Source organism: Colossoma macropomum, unplaced genomic scaffold (assembly GCF_904425465.1).
Source record: "Colossoma macropomum unplaced genomic scaffold, Colossoma_macropomum, whole genome shotgun sequence".
NCBI classification, from domain to species: Eukaryota; Metazoa; Chordata; class Actinopteri; order Characiformes; family Serrasalmidae; genus Colossoma; species Colossoma macropomum.
Genome location: NW_023494787.1, coordinates 31,158,360 through 31,177,675, shown reverse-complemented (window position 1 = coordinate 31,177,675; position 19,316 = coordinate 31,158,360). Strand labels below are relative to the sequence as shown.

Below are 19,316 nucleotides of genomic sequence, written 5' to 3'. Positions count from 1 at the left end.
CCAGTCTGGGAGGGGTTGCTTCAGATGTTAAGACTAAGCAATGTACTTTCATAACCACGGGGCTTGAGACACACAAAAGCCTCTCTGTATGTTACCACTGGGAGGCCAAGCATGGAAAATGTTTTACATTGTGCCTGTCTCTTTGCAATTAAGAATAACTGCCTTATTCACGCTTCTGTACGTTCCCTTACCATAATAAGCGTGATTCACTTTGTGCCAGACATTGACTCAAGTGCCAGGTATTGCCTACGGTCCTTGGATTTTTATGCAATAAAGAATTGACCTACCTACCTAACAGCAAGTTCATTTTTGTCTAGTTTTCACCAGTCTCAGTTACAAATGCACACATACATAAAATGAACACATATGTATCATAAAATAACATTCGGCAGTTCTGAACTGAAAGCCGGTAACCGAATAAAACATTCATCTTAGCAAGAAAATGGGGCATCTTACACAGATGCAGTTCTTAAAAGAGAAATGGCAAGAGAAAGACGGCTGAGATATAAAAATATATGGAAGAGAGAGAGGGGGAGAGCGAGAGAAAGAGAGAGAGAGAGGGAGAGAGGAGAGAGAGAGGAGAGAGATGGTAAAAGAGAGAGAGAGAGACAGAGAGTGGGTTTTCAACATAATGATGCGTGGGCCTCAGTAGCTTCAGAGATCGAGCAGCAGAGGAGAACTTCCAGCTCAAAACAGAGTCTTATATTCACATTATCTTTTGGAGACAAAATACAAAGGTAAACTTTGAACTGCTTTGGTGAAGAAGATGGATTTTTCATCTGACTGACAGTGATGTCCCTATATTTGCATCAAACAACCTTACACAGGCATTTCGGGTGCTGTCTCATTAAGTGAGTGATGCTTTTTCAATTTAATAAGATATATCTGGTAATTTTGGAAACATTATTTAAGTGTTTATCTAGCATTTGTAGAGTTTCTTTGTATGGTATGTAATAGTATGGTATATAATATTCAGCTGTGAGGCTGGGAAAGGGAAAAAAATCAACGACAAGAATAGATATCCAAGATTTTGTTTTTTTTTTTTAAATCAGGCAGAAAATGTGAGAGATACCTGTGTATTATGGATGATTACATAACATCACTAATCTAATGCTCCACAGCTTAAAGAAGCAGCTGAAAAGTAATTCAGTTTCATTCTAATATATTGTCTTTGCTCTCCCTTTTAAAGGTTTAAAACTTTGGTTCAAAATGCTTTGTTGGTACGCTAATCAGTGTTTCCTGCTTGTTACATAATCATTTGTTATTGTGATGAACTACACAGCAGTGCAGTGATCATTAACTCATATGACTATGAACTGTTGGTGAGAGTAATGGTTGCCTCTTATGCAGTTAACATTTCTACAGTTTTACAGTGTAACATTTTTGTGGAGGCCTGTTTTTTTGTGTTTGTTTGTGTTTTATGCACTGAACAATATATGGGTACCTTGGGCATGCTTTTTATTTTAATATACTTTTAAACACATCAAACCATTGCAAAGCACATTGTAGCCCATGTTGTGTGAAGAGGTTCTGTTAATAATCATTTGTTTAATTTCTTCCTCAGCAGCCAAAAATGAAAGCATTGGCAGAATTTCTGATGGCATCAAAGGGCTGAAGAGGAAGAAGGTTGTGGCTGAAAACCAGTTGAAGAAGATACCCAAGTCTCCAGTCAAGAAGCAGTCACAAACCAAGAAACCTGTTTCCTCACCAACCTGTGCTTCATCCAATGTAGACACACCTTCCTGTGTATTCTCTAAGAGTCCCGCCCACAGTTCCTTAAAATCAGTCCAAGACTCTGAAGATGATCACCAGGAGACATTGAGAGACAGGACAGAAAAAGTGGAGAAAAAAGATCTGACCATCTCAGAGCCACAGGCTCTTGGCAACAAAAGTGGCACGGAACAGACATATGTTGGAGAGTCAGTGCAGACCAAAAAAAGCTGGAGTGAGAAAACCAGCAACAAAGGCATACCTCCATCTCAAACTGCTGCCCCTCTTGAAGTCCTGCTCAAGGCTATGGAGCCAGATTTCAACACTCTGACAGAGAAGAAACACTGCAATCTAATTGGACATCCTGGGAACTCTATCTCAATTCCTGCTGCCCAGTCAGAGGTTTCTGGGGCTATGCCAGCAGTTAATTTTGGCCCACAATCCCAGCCTGCACTAATCCGTCCATATGATGCAGAAAAACAGCAGTTCTACAGCAGCGCATCAGCAGCAGTTCTAGCTCCACTTCAGCAGTCCTCACAGCAGCACTTGACCATGGCTGCTACTTGCCAGCATGACAAGCCAGGCCTCCAGAAGAGCTACAGTGCAGGTCCGTCTCTTACGTTGACCCATGCCCCAGTTCCCTCAGGGTCCACTGGTTTGCCTCAGAGTCAGCCACCTGTAGTGCAAACATGCCAGTCTCTCTCTGCCAGTGTCCCCAGCTCCATCCAAGTCCCAGTAACACCAGGATTTAACCCTGTCCAGGTGGCAACTGTTGTCAACTTTGGCATGAATCAAATGTGTGATGCATCAGCAAAGGAGCAGAAACCAAAAAAGCAAGGGAAGTACGTTTGTGAGTACTGCCACAGAGCATGTGCAAAGCCAAGTGTTTTGCTGAAACACATAAGGTCTCACACTGGTGAGAGACCCTACCCTTGTGTTACATGCGGTTTCTCGTTTAAGACAAAGAGTAATCTCTACAAACATAAAAAATCTCATGCCCATGCCATTAAACTTGGGCTGGTTTCAAAAGACTCTGGAAGTGGGTCTCTGTCCCAAGAGTCTGACAGAGGCATTAGTACTCATTCAGATGTGGAGGAAAGTGGTGAGAGTGATGAGGAGGTTAGCACAGCTGACTTTGACCCTGAATCTTCACAAAGCAGCCTGACTGCTTTATCTGAGAGCAGCTTGCAGAGTTCAGGCACACTGCCAGGCAGCCAAGGGGAAGCAGAGCAATCTGTGGTGTTTGAAAATCTAAAACCTTTGGCTTCTCAAAAAGGTTGTGAGCCCAAGGTAACTGCTGCTCTTCCTAAAGTAGTTGTCTATCCTGTCAATGTTTCACCCTTGAGGGCAGATAGTCCGAGAGTTATAGATTCCACACCAGAGCAAGCAGCTACCCAGAGGCAAAGGGACTTCCAGACAGCAAGTCTGAGGTCTAATATAACTGTCCTGTCTTCACTGAAAGAGGTGGACTGTGTAAGTCCCTTACAGGACTCCATAAGTGAGGATGAAGATCAGCAATGTAAATCTCCATCGGGTAGTGGACACGCACAGCTTCAGAGACAACAAGCAACTGACTACTCTCAGCAGCCTCAAGGCAAATGCCTGCTTAGTCCCCGAAGTCTGGGAAGCACTGACTCTGGTTACTTTTCACGATCTGAAAGTGCGGATCAAGCTATGAGCCCTCCAAGCCCTTTTGTCAAGATTACTCCACCAGCAGAAACAGACATTATGAAAAATCCACAAGCCCAACCCTCCCCTGTAGTGGCCAGTGTCATGCATGTAGCACCTGTTGAAAAGCCTCCTGTTTTGCCAGGACCGATGCGTCCTCCATTAGAGGCAAAAACTCTTTCTCTTGAAGAGCGCATTTCAAAGTTGATATCAGATAATGAGGCTGTTGTTGATGCCAAGCAACTTGATAGTGTCAAACCAAGACGAACTTCTCTTTCCAGAAGAGGTAGCATAGATTCCCCTAAATCTTACATATTCAAAGACTCTTTTCAGTTTGATCTAAAACCAGCAGTAAGAAGATCCAGCTCCAACTCAGACATACCAAGGTCTCCCTTTACACCCACAGATAAATCCAAACCAATATTTCTTCTTTCTGTCCCTCCTCAATATCCGGCTATGGATTGTTTACCAATTACAAGAAGTAATTCAATGCCTACAACACCAGGCCAGTCAGCTGTCCTTCCAAATGCTACTCCTCAACCCCATCCTTTAAGGATCTGCCATTCATTTGATGACAAGATTAGTTCTCTAAATGATGACGTGTTCTCTTCAGCTCCTTCCACTCCCAATCCAGTACATCGAACCTTAGTCAGGCAGATAGCAGTTGAGGATTTATCCACAAATGAGGGCCATGTCCTCCTTTCTGTTCATTCAATGGAAGAGGGTCGTCATGGACCAAGTATTACTCATGAGATTCGAAGTAAGTCATTTGATCATGCACCAGAAAGAACCAGAAGGACTCAACAAAACAAAGGGGCAACATATGAATGTGAGACCTGTCGTAACCGGTACAGAAAATTAGAAAACTTTGAAAATCACAAGAAGTTTTATTGTTCTGAACTGCATGGTCCAAAGAATAAATCTGTGCCCATCAGAGATACTGAGCCAGAAGTGTTTGTACGTGGAACACAGCAACCACCTTTGAGCAGAACTGCATTTATTCCAGGAATTGCAGAGCAACCAGTTATGATAAGAAAGAGACGGAAAATGAAAAGTGTTGGAGATGATGATGACCAGTCTCCAACTGAAACTACTCCTCCATGTTCGAGAAGTTTTGATTCCTGCCAGATGTCCATAGGTTTTTCAGGAAACCCATATGCTCAGGCTTCACATGCCTCCAATAACCCTTCTCTTGTTGATCAAATTCAACTTATTGCAAGAGGCACTGAGGAGTCAAGGCTGTCTCCAATACGAGAGACCCAGATCAGCACATCAAATAAAGAAAGAGCAGAACTGCAGAGACAAGGAAGTGGTACTTCAGTTATTCGGCACACCAACTCTCTCAGTCGACCAAATTCTTTTGAAACATCTGAGTCTATTGACCGATCATCTCCGGTTGATTCTGTGGAAAAAGATGCCAAGACCTCAGCAAAAAGCCATGTTGAAGGTACAATTAGTTCATCCTTGCAAAGTTACCATGAAAAGATGTCAACGCCCAAATGTGCAAACCAAGGAATGGACCATCATGAAAAGCAAACTTCATCAGCTGGTAGTGACAACAGTACTCCTACTCAGTCAAGGTTGGTGCGACAAAACAATATTCAAGTCCCTGAAATCCTTGTAACAGAGGAACCAGACAGAGAGCATGAAACTCAAGTGAGTGAATCAACAGAGAAGCCTCCAGAAACATTCAGCTGGCCTCAGAGGAGTGAAAGTTTGTCCAAACTTCCAACGGAAAAACTCCCACCAAAGAAGAAGCGGATAAGACTGGCTCAAATGGAACATTCCTCAGGGGAGTCCAGCTTTGATTCAAGTCTCTCTCGTAGTCTCAGTCGAGACAGTAGCTTATCAAGGTGCTCCAGTGTCTCAGCCTCATTTGACAGAGATGATCCTCCAAGATCAGACAGCCCATCCAGGGTGGAGGGTGTTCGGAAACCACTAGAGGTTCAAGGGTCTCCTGTAGCAAACAACACTTTAGGAGTCCCAGGAATGATGAGACGGGCTGCCTCAGAGCAAATCAGCTGTACTCAACCATCTGTAGAGATTTCTTGTGACTACCGTAGCAAATCCTTTGATTGCAGTAACATGTCACCAGGCAGGACTTTGTCACCAGTCACTAATGCCTTGCCAAAAACTACACAGAGTAATCCAACTCCACAGGTGCCTCTTATTGAAAGAAGAAGAGGACCTCTAGTACGTCAGATGTCACTGAAGATTGGACCAGAAACACAACTAGCAGGGAAACAAACCGTCTCCCTTCAGAGAGGGCCTTCTACTAACATTCTGTCGGTGTCCCAAAATAAACCACTACATGTAAATAAGTCTACACTTGTTCAGCCTTTTGTCCTACATTCTGCAGAAGCACCTCTGCAAAAGAATGAGCAAATGGTTCAAAGTATCAACTTGGGAAGCCAAACTCAGCAACCCCAAGTTCATGGTCTTCCCCACCCATGGCACCAGACCTCAAAGGTTGTCAAATGTCAAACATTACACCCTGTGGTACATGTTGTGCCCGGTCAAGCAGACGTTCAGAAGTCCACAGATGCACAAACTAAGAAGAACTTTGTACCCAAGTACCAGCTGCAGTATCCAGTGTTAACGGGTCCAGCATATTCTTTCACTAGTGTGCAGGGTGCACAAATTACCGTGCCTGTTATTACAATACCAATTGCAAACGAGATCAAAGTGTCAAAGTTAAATGATGGAATACAGAATGTTTATGTAGCCCAGCCAAGTCACCAGACTACACCTAAGGCCTCAGTTGTTCTGCCTGTTGATCCTCAAGTTAACACAGCCTCTCAGATTTCATCAGGAACGTCTGCTGTTCCGCAGATTCTAATCACTCATGAACATACATTGCCATCCTCTACAGTAGCTTCTAGTTTAAATTTTCCTGCCATGCCTGTCGTGGACAATGATCCAAAAACCAGACCAGACAGCAAAAATATCAGGCCACTTGGATCAGTTGGCATCCAAATGAAAAATAGTATGACAATTAGCAAGAACCATAATGGTGAAAACCAGAGTACTTCATCTCTTGGGTCATTACACTGTACTCAAAAATTAGCATCAGTAAGCCTTTGCCCGCAACAAGAGCCCACTGCCTCAAGTAAACGTATGCTTTCCCCTGCTAACAGCCTGGACATTGCCATGGAGAAAACTCAGAAACGGGCGAAGGATGACCATGGTGCTGCATGCCTGACAGACGGTCGATCACTCAACTATCTGAACTCAAAGATGTCAGACTTGACAAGGCAGCGGAAGCTAATGCTGGTTCGACAGGTCTGCACCACTGAACCTGTAGACAGCCCGATAGAAACGGATGCCCCCGAGCAATTGCCGGAAAGCACAGAAGTCGAAAAAGATAATCAGACATCAGTTTCTCACACAACGATGCCTGAAACCACTGAACAAGAAATGGAGAGTCGGACACCTACCAGCACAGTACAGACAATTCACGGATCTGACATGATTTCTTCTCCAGGGTTACAAAGCCACTCTGGACTTTCTCCAGGGGTTCAAAGTCATTCTGGACCTGGAAACAGTACACTGAAGTCACAAGAAAAGCCTGAGGAACAGCGATGGTCTCCAGCTAAATCTCCAGTGAGGCCTCCAACCTTTCAAGGGCAAGTGAAGTTGGCTTCTTCTGTGTCTGTTGTCAACACACGAGACAGTCATCGTCTGTCTTTCCCAAGTCTGAAAACAGCTACAACTTTCACCTGGTGTTTCCTCATGAAAAGGAAGCCTCTCCACATTCAACAGACAGATCAAAGAATCTCAGCTTATTCTACCTGGGCAGTCAAGTCCAACAATCCCAATCCACTGGGACTTCCTACCAAAGTGGTCATGTCTCTTTTTGACTCTAAACAGACTTCCAAGAAAATACTCTACACCCAAGCTATAACAACAAGTTTAAAATCTGACATATTGACATACTCTGAGAAATTAAAAGACATTTTGCCAAAGGTAAGTGTGTTTTTCCTCATACAATAAAATCATTATGTCTACTACTGCAAGTATAAAAAGCTATAGTAAGTTCAATATTATTATTTTTACTAATTCAATTGTGCTATAAAAATGGATTCTGTCAGGTTTTGACCCAACAAAAGCCTCTGTCAACTGAGAACTGTGGCAAAGCAAAACCAGAGATTCAGTCAAGTCAGGAGTCCGACTCTTCTAAAGCTGAGCCTCGACGAGTGAAGATATTTGATGGAGGGTTTGTCACCTTAACCTCAACTTCTTAACCACAACTTACAAAACATTCAACAGAGATTTGAGGTGTCCTTCATTGGTAATCTGTTTGAAATGCTGTTCTGTTTTGCAGGTACAAATCCAATGAAGAATATGTGTATGTGAGGGGGCGCGGAAGGGGGAAGTATGTTTGCGAGGAGTGTGGGATACGCTGTAAGAAGCCAAGCATGCTGCGCAAACACATCCGCACACACTCTGATGTTCGTCCCTATCACTGCGCACAATGCAATTTCTCCTTCAAAACTAAAGGTGGGTGCACTTTTGTTTTGTTGTTTATAACTTGGTGAGCTTAAACATCATTTTTTGTTATGTTATGTTTTTGATAATAAGCCAGTAATACTGTCCTCAAAAGCAAAATAAGAAAATACTACATGCAGAATTAAAGCTTTGCCACAAATAAGAAAATGGTAAAAGGAATATGCCTGTCTTCACAACTCATGCAGTTGTTCTCCTTAAAAAAATGAGGTACACCAATTAAACAGGACAGTTAGGTAGTTGGGTCAAGGGTAGGACAGAGAAGTACATTTGTTTTAAATTGCATTTGGTTGTAATTTTGACTGCTTATAATTTACAAATTGGCTTGTAATATCTGACTGTATAGGAAAATTACTTTAGTGCTACATGTGTTTCTGCATTAAGGGCTTTTATGTTTGAAAACTAACATTTTGTTTGTGCTCGCAGTAAGCATTTGTGTTTGGCACTTCAGCACAATTTAATTTCCAAAACACAGATAAGAACACTGTCTTCTGCAAACTGTTCTCATGTCTTTTTTAAGCCTGTGCTTCTCTCAGAAAAGGCCTAAATGATTCATCCCAGTCATACTCGTCTACCCACGCTGCACTGCAGAGCAGCGTGCAGTGTCAGAGCAGCCCACGTTCCTTTAAGAACTTCTTTATCAGTTACTCACCCATAACATAGAGCTCAGGCTCAGAGACATAGCTGACTTATGTAAGCCACTCCTCTGCCCATGTACCCCACCTACCTTGGTTGACCCTTTCTCTTCTCTTCCGTATTCACACAGGAAACCTGACAAAGCACATGAAGTCCAAGGCCCATAGTAAGAAGTGTATGGAGATGGGAGTTGCTGTTGGGGTTATCGAAGACCAGGATACAGAAGACTCAGGTAGACTAAAAAAACAAATGAGTGATTAATGAGAACAGCTGGGAAGATTTGAGAACATCTAGCACAAGCTTTTTTCAAAAAGGGCCAGAGTACCGTGTCAAAATACCTGAGGGCCGAAACTTTATTTACAAATGATACAAAATTTATTGGGATGTCCGTGCATTGTTTCATGCCTATGATATTGAATGCATTACAGTCTTTTGACACATGAGGCACAAAGATTTGCTGTGGCCTTAAAAAAAAAAACTTCCATTTTGCCAAAATCGCTGATTCTCGGTGTTAAGTTTGTGCTTTATGACTATAGTCTTGACTAAATGTCACTCAGTAAATTAAGTTGCAGGTCTAGTCAGAAAAGAAAATCTCCTAAACTTTAGTTAACTTAGTTACCACAGTGCAGTGCATCACACTGTAATATTACAGGACTGCTGCCACCATCAGGTGAAAGGACAAACTGCAACGTACTGGCTGGCAAGGCCACTTATAACTCACTCTAAAACAGAAGGCACGGGCCAATTAAAAACTGTCCGTGGGTCACATATGGCCCTGGGGCCAGACTTTGAACACCACTGATATAGCACAAAGCCTTTACAAAAAATGTAAAAGCTGCATTATGTAAGTTTTTTAAGTAGAATAAATGAGTCAGGAAAAAAAAGTGAAATATAGCTTCCGTGTGCTGCATTGGGTCACCCTATAAAGCCTGAAATAATAATTTAAAATTCAGTGGCATCGGGTTGGATTTTCAGGAGTGTTTTAAACCACATCAGACCTCTTCACGTATTAACGTCATACACAAAGGCTCAAAAATTAAGGTGCAGATCAATGTATAGGTCTCGATTGCAAAATTAACATTATACTAATGAAGATCTGATGACATTGGTAGATAATTCACTTAAATCCTCTGAAGACATCACCAAGTTCTGGCTGAGTTCTCTTTGAATACTCTCAACAATGTGCTTGCAATCATCAGAGTCATCCGCTCATGGAAGGGGTCCAAAGCACAACTCACCAGAGAGGTCTCCAAATCCCCCAAACCTACATAGTGTAGCTTTAAGTATATGGTACATAATGATTCAATTCAATTCATACAATGATCACAATTTGAGCCTGTGAAAACCTATTCAGAGCCCTTGCCTCTGCCATTTGGGTTCTCTGGTTATAGAGATCAAATGTACTGCACATTTAGAGATTTCACTGCTTTAGCATAGTTGATCGTGAATTGCTGGATGATTAGCAGTGCTGTAATTTTAGAAGGCTGCAGTTGTACAACTCTGCTTTAAAAAGTGTCATGTTCTTGCAGTCATATATTATGATTAAATCATGTAAGGTGGCTGAAGCATAACAAGGCACACAGTTGGAAAACACAAGGAGAGCACATAATATTTGATTCATGTTTTATTAAAGAAATCCACTATGCAGTCACCACAGTATGTTTACACCAGTGGCCCAAGGCTTCTAACAACAGGATCACCCTGCCCATTAATAGGTTTACTAATAATAACAACAGCCATTAAATGCCGATTGTCCCGGACTGTGCTCAGTCGCGGTCACGATCAATGGCAATGCTACGATGTAATTAAAGATTCTAAATGCAGCCTCTTCCCTTGTTAACTCTAAGCACATGTGGGCGGCATGAGCGGCCTTTACCAAGGGGAAATTGCAGTATCTAATTTTAGAGAGAGAAAAAAGAATGTGAAAAGCTGTAAGCTTTCTCTGGTCCCAGTCACTCAAAGCATATTTGTTTCTCTGTTTCTCTTTCTCTTTATCTGAATTTCACACAAGCAGTCAAGCCCATGCCACTCAGTCTTGAGGTCTGAGATGTTAATATGCCTACCGGTCCATGCTTTGGTTTAAGAGTAGATCAAAAGGGAAGAATTCTAGTCATAAAAACTCCAAATGTCTCCATCGTTTGAGACTGAGATCTGTTGTACCTATAATACTGAAACTGAGTCCAGATCTTATGATTTTATTCTTTGCACTACAAATTTTGATTGAGGAATTCACAGTGAAAAGTTTTAGATTGATGCTAGAGTAATATCACATTGTGTGGCTCTTTAGGGTTGTACTTTTCTGCTTCTTTCCAAAACCTTTGCGTTGCAATTAATTCTAAATTTTTTCAGCAGGTGATCGATCAGGAAGAGCAGGCAGTGCAGATCGGCAAGATTCGGATGGTGATGACTCAGATGGCCCTGATGACGAGGATAACGATGGGGAAGAGGAGGATGAGGAAGACAGCCAAGCAGAGTCAGGTGTCTCCGCCACACCCTCTGTCTCTGCAAGCCCCCAGCACCTTCCTTCCAGCCAGGCTGATCCAGCACCAAGCTCCCTGCTCGCACAGATGTCTATCAGCCCGAACCCACGCCCAGCTCTTCTCCCTCAAGCTTCGGCCTCAGAGTCCCAGACATCGGACACAGAGTCGGTGGCCATGACCAGCCCTGTTTCATTGGTCAGACAGATGTCGATCTCCGCTTTCTGCTCTAGCCCTGGCCCAAGCCCCCCCCCCTTTGTCTCCCACCCTGCCCCTGCTTCAGAATCCCATGCCTCCGACACAGAATCTGTACACATGATGAGCCCGGTTTCGCCCTGCAGACAGATGTCCATCGACTATCCGGACATCGATGTGCCCCCTAGTCCCCCCGTGCCGGGCAAGGGCTCCAAGCTCGGCCAGGTGAGACCCGTGTCCTCCCAGTCACTGTCTTTCCCACCTTGCCTTCCCCTTTCTTTACTTGTCAACCCATGTCCATACCAATATCCACCTCCATACCCATGCATTGATTCTCGCATGCCTGGCACCTCTGCAAAGCTGCTTTGATTGCATGGAAAGGTGAATAGACTTATGTTTAAATTGATATCCATAAATATTAGGTAGTACACACCTCTCTGTTGTTCACAGAAGTGAATACGTATGCCAAATGAATCTATAAAAATACTGTTTTACAGGATGGATCAGTGTGCAGCCCTTCACAGCCCTCAAATGAATCCAACTCCAATGTTGACCGTGGCACTCAGACCACCTCAGACTCCCTTCAAGGTCCTTTACACTTTCCAGCCCCTGGTCCAGTCCATGAATCCGGAGCCGGAACCACCACCCACCTCTTCAGCCACCTCCCCCTACACTCTCAGCAGCCTTCTCGCTCCCCCTACAGCATGGTACCAGTTGGTGGCATCCAGCTGGTGCCTGCTGGCTTGGCTGCATATTCCACCTTTGTACCCATCCAAGCTGGGCCTGTCCAACTCACCATCCCAGCTGTCAGTGTCATCCACCGACAGGCTAGCAGCCCTCTCCCAGCCCCTAACACTCCACCTCGGCCTGAGGGCTCCCCCACGCAGCCACTGGTAGTCCAGGAACCTGTCAGTAGTGTCCTACCCTGCTTCCCCCTGGGCCAGGTGGCAGGTCTTCAGACCCTCAGTGCTCCCCAGGCCACACTGCAGCCTGTAGGAATGGAGACACTGAGTGTGGTGGGTTTGGCTAACTCCACCCAGCTAGTTCCTCAGCAGAGCCTGGCACTAAATGCAACTCTGGGTGTTCAGGTCTTGGCAGCCAGCCCTGCGCCTCAGACCAGCACAGCCTCCCCAGGTCACATCCCTGGCCTGCAGATCCTCAACATCGCCCTCCCTGCCCTCATCCCCTCCCTCAGCCCCCTCTCCGCTCTCAGCCCTCTCCCCTTGGTACCAGACAAGCCCTGCAGTCCGGAGGGAGTGACCTCTGTCTCCTTACCTTTGCAAGTAGCTGAGTCTTCCCCAGCCTCTTCCCCATCTACTATTTCCCCCACAGCCAGGCCAACCACAGCAGCAGCAGCACCACCTGTAGCGGTAATCCCAGTCACTGTACAGCCCTCAGTGGAAGTGACCTCACCAAGCAAACCCAGTCCAACCACTGGGGATGAAACAGCACTAAGCACAGCTGTCACAGAAAAGGAAAAATCAACACCACAACCAAAGCCCTCCACCTCTGCTGAGGAAGGGTCTGAGGGTGCACCAAAGGCACCAGCAGTGGGGGCTAGTGAGGCAAGACCACCACGGCAGCCAATCACCAGGCAAACAGTAACTGATGACTACAATGATGCCTCCAGCGATGATGAAGATAGACTTGTCATTGCTACCTAAGAGTCCGTGGTGGAAATAAAAACTTCTATCTTTCCATTGATCTTTCTCTCTCTCATTCTCTCTCTGTCCCTCTCTCTTTCTCTGACTACTGCTTTCTCTCTCTTTTGTAAAACTTTGTCACTTTGTAAAACTGAAAACACTCAAGGGGGTTGGCAACTTTGCTGGCCCTCTCCAAAAGCACATTTTCTGACATTCATTATTGTACGTGCAATCATGATGATGATGATAATGATTATGACCAATTATTTTATTTTTTACTTTTTTTGTCAGCTCCAGGCAGTTTTCTTTATTTTTCTTTTTTGTACATGTTGTATAGACACTTGTGCCTTTTTTGGAGTTTCTTGGTTAGGAACATGTAAATATTATCTTACAAATCTAGTAGTTGCCTGTGTTCAATTAGCCTAGATTAAAAGGAAGTTAAAATTGAATGGAGAAAATTTAGTTTTATTTTGAAATGTTTTATGTCAACTCATAAATTTATGTTAAGAAAATAAATAAATGTTGTACTGATATATGAACATTTCTATGGCTTTTGGGGTAGTGTTTCTGTGTACAGATGTTGTGTTCAACTATTTATTATATTCCATCTAGTGCCCAGTTGATCTCCATAAGTCCATAGGTATGTGTAAAGTGGTGGCTTTACATTGATGTATCTACACAATCAAATGTATCAGTAAAACTTTGTTTACAAGTGCACTCATTGCTCGTATGTCTTTTTGTTGGTCTGTTGTCTCAGATTTACATAGCACAGAAGCTTGGAGATCTTAAATATTAGGGTTGTACCAATGCATCATGTCATTGTGAGACTGCAGTGCAAAACTGTGACAATGTGCGTTGTGGAGATATGACATTTAGGAGTGGGGAATATGACAATATGTATCATTATCATAAGAAATTATCTCATATCGGATCACATTGTGTATATCGCCATTATTGAAAGTAGAATTCCAGCATTTTTCCAACATTTTGCATAATTAAACGGTTAAGCGGTAAACTTATTAAGAGTGGTTTGATGTGAAATGTCTAGAGAAACTTACTGAGTCAGAATTGTTCGCAATAGACAATAGGAACCAGATGGCTGAAGCGTTTAAAGCCTTTAAAAGCTGCCTCACTGTTATTACATGAAGCGGTTACAAATACCTTGCCTGATGCCTGATATAATTTTTACTATAGTTTTGAGAGAAGATTTGAGGATTTTGGCCAAAAACATTTTTTAATATGTTTATGGCAGAGAGGTAGGCCATTGTAAGGCAAAATAACCCCTAAAGAAACTTTTTTTTTTTTTTTATCCCAGATTTGTCACTGTTTTACCCATAATAATATTATTTATTGAATTATGCAGAATTTTTGAAAAAACAAATCAGTGAGATTATAAATCACTGACCACCTGCATCTTTCATCACAAAGAGAGCATTATTAGGCCTGGTTTATTAGATGTAGTTCAGTGCAGTATGTTAAACATTAAATAAAGACTTGTAAAACAATAACCGGGATGGAAGGAAGGAGATGTAGTGGAAGTGGGATTGATGCCTACTACCAATATAAATTTAATTATACCATATTTTCAAAGCATTATTGACATTGCTGGACTCCATCTTTTAACAAATTTCTGCTTCTGTAGTCTCAAATTATATGTTATTTCTTTCATGTTATGTAGTTCACATAGACGCTGAATCCAGGACTCATATGTTGGGACAGCAGTTTTCAGCCAATTAACAGTTGTACCGTTAATGGCTGCTGCAAATAAAATTTTGAGAAGGTAGATTTGGCACCTATTATCATATTCCTGGGGGACAACTCCTGACAATGATACTAAAGGTTCTTTAGGAATTGGAATATCAAAGACAGAGTTTAGAGCATTGTATTGTTGCATCCTCCCAGTGCTTCCTCAGTTTTCCACCTGACCAAAAATATGGACAAAATTCGCTTCAGTTTCCCCTCAATTCCTCCAGCAACTACTCGATGAAGATGAGCCAATCCTCTTGGTTATATATGGTGTTCTGAAGTATCTAGCAATAAGCTTCCATTTAAATTCCCTCCAGCTACTAGAGCAGGTCATTAAATGACAAAGTATTGCTCTATTGGAAAATGCCTAATTTGAAGATATCTGAAAAAGTTTGTTTCAGGGAGGTCAAACTCTTGCCTAATTTGGACAAAAGACTTAGTATTTTCTATTGAAATAAGTGATGTATATAGGTGAGGCCATGCCTGGACCAATTTTTATATGCTGAATCGAAATACTTGAATTGTGTTCTTTACCCAGATGCTTACTCTACAGGATGACAAGGGTATATTAGTAAATAGTAAGTCATCTATGGCTTTTTCACAGTTTAACCTTTCAATATCACAGTTTAACCTTTCAATATCTAACCACCTGGTTGTGGTATCATTCGTAATAAAGGCCATTCATACAAATAGATTCTATTTGCCCTGCCATAGACAGAGGTAATTCGAGTCAACGGGTTAGATCATTTTTAATGTTCCTGATTATCGTATCATAGTTAGCATGGTGCAACCTATCTACTGAGGCGGGTATAAAAAACCCAAGGTATTTAATGCCTTCTCCTGGCCATCTAAAGCCACTGTCAGTCTTGATTTTTTTGCGAGATTTTAGCATTAATGTCAATAGCCTCAGTTTTAGTCACGTTAACTTTATAGCCAGAATAACAAGCAAATTTTTCAGTGCACTCCTTCAGCGCAGGTATGGAGGAAGATGGACTTGATAAGTAAAGGAGTATGTCATCAGCATATAGGGATATTTTATGCTCCTATGTCACCTACCAAAATTCCATGTATATTTTTGCTATCTCTGATCATTTGAGCCAAGGGTTCGATGCACATGGCGAAGAGAGCAGGTGATAGTGGATCCCCTTGGCATGTTCCCCTCTTGAGAGCAAAAAACTCTGATGTGTATCCATTAACTCTAACTGCAGCACTTGGCTCTGAATACAGTATACAAATCGACTCAATAAAGTTTCGGCCAAATCCTAGACGAGTTAGAGTTTGGAAAAGAAATCTCCAAGAGAGACAATCAAACGCTTTTTCCGCGTCTGTGTTTTTCAGTTTTTGACATAGTTTAAAAATGCCTGTTGCTCTTTACACTATGTGTAAATTTCATGATTAATGGACCAAAAGAAACAGCCCAAAATGACTTGGAAAAAATGTGCGCGCGCGCGTGTGTGTGTGTGTGTGTGTTCAGAAAAATAAAATGTTATGATGCACATCATGTATCGAGAAAATGCCTTGAATTATCATGATTTTGCCATATCACCCACACCTAGTGACTGTGTATTGTGTATGATTGTGTATTCTAATGATTAAGCCATGCAGTCCAACTGTTTGAACACCAAAGTTTGCAAACGATTAGCACCAATAAGCAACTCGCTCCAGCTCTAGTGTCGTTAGTAAGTTGTGCACCAACGATTACTGTCTTCATTTTTCTGCATTCGAATTTTGCTCCGAATATCGTGCGAATACCGAATCAGATCTTGTATCGTTAGACCTCATTTAAAGATGCAACAAAGTCTTTTCTACTTTCATCCATAATCGATGTTCCTTGGAGAGGAGGGAGCGACGTCAGCCTTCAAAGCTGCTGCGGGATGACGGAGGTCACACTGACCTTGACTCCGAGCGCTTCTCTCCAGAGGGCTCAGAGCTAAAGTCTTCTTCAGAGCTCGCTAGTGACTCATACGGCTCGCGTCGCCCGTCAGTCCGCTGAGACTGGCTTGTAGTGCCGCCGAGTGGCGGAGCGGCGTTACTGCAGCAGGAGGCTCAGAACACGCTGTACGGAACATGCAGAGCGAGGTAACCAGGTGGGTGGGGAGGATGTTGCCTAGATACCAGACCCTCAGAGAGTCTGAGAGTGGGTGAGAGAATCTAAAATGCCACGGAATACTCAGATTATCTGTGGAAAAAACAGCGCAGCGCCCTCACAACAATGTTAGAAACAAAGCTTAGCTCAAACGACGACTCGGTATTAATGCTCTTGTTTCGCTCTACTACTAAACACTTAACCTGTCATACTACCTCAGACACAACGCAGACTTATTAACATCAGAGCTCCAGTGGAAAGAATAACACCATCCGCTGATTAGTGGAGTCAGCCATGTTTGACTCCAAACTTTCCACTGTTCCTATTCCCCTGCACACAAGATTTTCCGTCATTACTTAATGGCGCTGAGACTGCTCCTTGTGCACATATCAGCCAGAGGAGAAAAAGGGAAAGCTTTAAGTGGCGCCATTAACAGAGGCACTGACAGGCAGAGCTTAGTGAAGAATGATACTGGTGATGTCAGGACCTAAAACAACTATATCTGCAGTTATACCGCCCTAGCCTGAGGACAGAGGAAGAGTTCAGCTGTAGCCTCATGCATACTTTCATAATTACTTTTATGCTGCATCCCCAGAACTAGGATGGATTCTCTAATAGATGACTGCTTTGCTGCTGCTTCAGATGCTCTCCGGACAGGCAGAAACAGGTTGCATGGGATCTTCCTTATATAACAGTTGATAAAGTACATGAGATTAGATGTATAGTAGTAGGCCCAACTCTAAGAGTGCTGTAGTGTGCCTGCACAGTGAAGAGCTTGAGTGTGGGATGATAGGCATCACTTTCCATGAATGTACTTTTCCAGTGTACTGGAAGGGACACATATAAGTCAGACTGAAGCTGTTAGGCTACGAGTAAGCCTACTTGCCATCAACTCCACATCATGAAATAGTCCATGGAAGCCTTCTACAACAGTACTCCTTCTCTTAAAGAGGAATTCCACCATTTTTTAAAAAAATATCTGATTAACAATCTTTGAGATGTAAACATTCATACTGGTTTTATGTGAAACGGTTCATTTGTAAAGAAACTTACAGGCTTCTCTACAGTGGTGTTGCTAGGAACCAGGGGTCTCAATGTCTATAACACAAATGTAGCCATTTTTTTACTTTCCAAAACCACCAGTGAACCTATATGTGTCTTCTGTTTTTTATAAGTTATGTTGATGATGATGTTTTTTGGGGACTATTCTGCTTCATAACATAGCCCTCCAGCATTAAAGGTTTAAAATAACTGGATTTAACAATGTCTCAGACATCAGGCAGCATATACCTAATCATTCCATGTAATGACTTTCCATTAGGGACCTTTTAGAGGTGGATGTCTGTTTCCTATCTCCACCACTGTGAACTGTTCTGACTTGGAAAGTTTCTCTAGAACAGAGCATTTCACACCAAGCCACTCTCAATGCCTTTGTTTACGTCTCATCTGTTTAATTAAAATTTGGTGGAGTTCCCCTTGAAGGGATAGCCTGATTCCCTACCAGACATCTTGGTGTCATGAGTTTCACAGATTTAAGAGCGAGGCTAAAACAATAAGAATCAGCAGGTGTGAAATGCACTTTGAACCTTGTCATACCAGTAATTTCTTACTGTTTTAACTTTAGAACAGCATGGGTAAGCAATGGACATGTTATGCTACAGAACATATGGGATGATAAACTGATGACTAGACTCCTTCTAATTATAAAATAGATTTTAAAGTCAGTTAAATAAATCTACAGTGTAGAATTTACATTAGCAGTGTTCCAAGCAAGTCAAGTAGGACACAAATGAGCACTGTAAGAGGTCACTCAACACTGCAAGTGTTAATTCTACACTGTAAGAGGTCATTCAACACTGTAGGTGTTAATTTGACACCTTAAATGGTCATTCAACAGTGTAGGCATTAATTATACACTGTAAGGGATCATTCAGTGCTGCTGGTGCTAATTCAGCACTGTAAGATGCCATCCAGCACTGTAGGTGTTGAACACTGAACAGCTTCTTTGTTGTAATTATGAACTGTTTTTCTCAAATATTTGCAAATGTTGAATTAAATGACTCAAATTTTCATTGTCTATTTTTAAACATGGAACTACTGTTTTGCTGGGGCAATTTGTCTGATATAACTTGTTCTTAAACAAACAAAAAACTGTGATATATATATATATATATATATATATATGTATATATATATATATATATATATATAAATATATATATATATATAAATATATATATATATATATATATATATATATATATATATATATATATATATATATATATATATATGATGAAAGTGTCATGCTGTGATGTATTTGCCATGTTGCCCACCCCAGTCTTCTTTTATGTCTAGGGGACAGATTACTGGGCAGAGCCAGTTTCCCAAAAGCATCTTACTCTTCTTTACACTTCGATGTGTGTAGGACTGCTTCTGTTTTAGCTCTCTGACCAGGTTTGGTTTGAAAGAAAAAGAAAAGAAAGCATGATTTAAGTTTGTCTTTAGCGTACAAATCTTCACACAAAAACTGTTACTCTGTAGACACAATAGTATATTGCAGATTATTAAAAGGCTAGGTGTGTTTATTTTTTTAAGAGATTAACAAATGTGCTTTGCTAAAAGTGCACATGAATGTGAAGCATCTTG

General features: G+C 42.0%; 1 protein-coding gene across 7 annotated transcripts in view; it reads left to right on the top strand.

Annotated features, from left to right (window-relative positions):
• Positions 1 to 13,552, top strand: part of hivep1 (HIVEP zinc finger 1) — a 70,345-nt gene extending 56,793 nt beyond the window's left edge. For 5 of the 7 annotated variants that reach the window (XM_036566915.1, XM_036566919.1, XM_036566917.1 and 2 more), the window contains 6 exons: positions 1,565 to 7,344; positions 7,470 to 7,594; positions 7,703 to 7,878; positions 8,651 to 8,752; positions 10,870 to 11,417; positions 11,690 to 13,552. In XM_036566915.1, coding sequence (XP_036422808.1) covers positions 1,565 to 7,344; positions 7,470 to 7,594; positions 7,703 to 7,878; positions 8,651 to 8,752; positions 10,870 to 11,417; positions 11,690 to 12,856 — 7,898 coding nt within the window. In that variant the 3' untranslated portion in view covers positions 12,857 to 13,552. Of the gene's footprint in view, positions 1 to 1,564; positions 7,345 to 7,469; positions 7,595 to 7,702; positions 7,879 to 8,650; positions 8,753 to 10,869; positions 11,574 to 11,689 lie in introns of all 7 variants that reach the window. The other 2 variants (XM_036566920.1, XM_036566921.1) reach the window with 2 other exon arrangements.
• Positions 13,553 to 19,316: the final 5,764 nt, after the last annotated feature.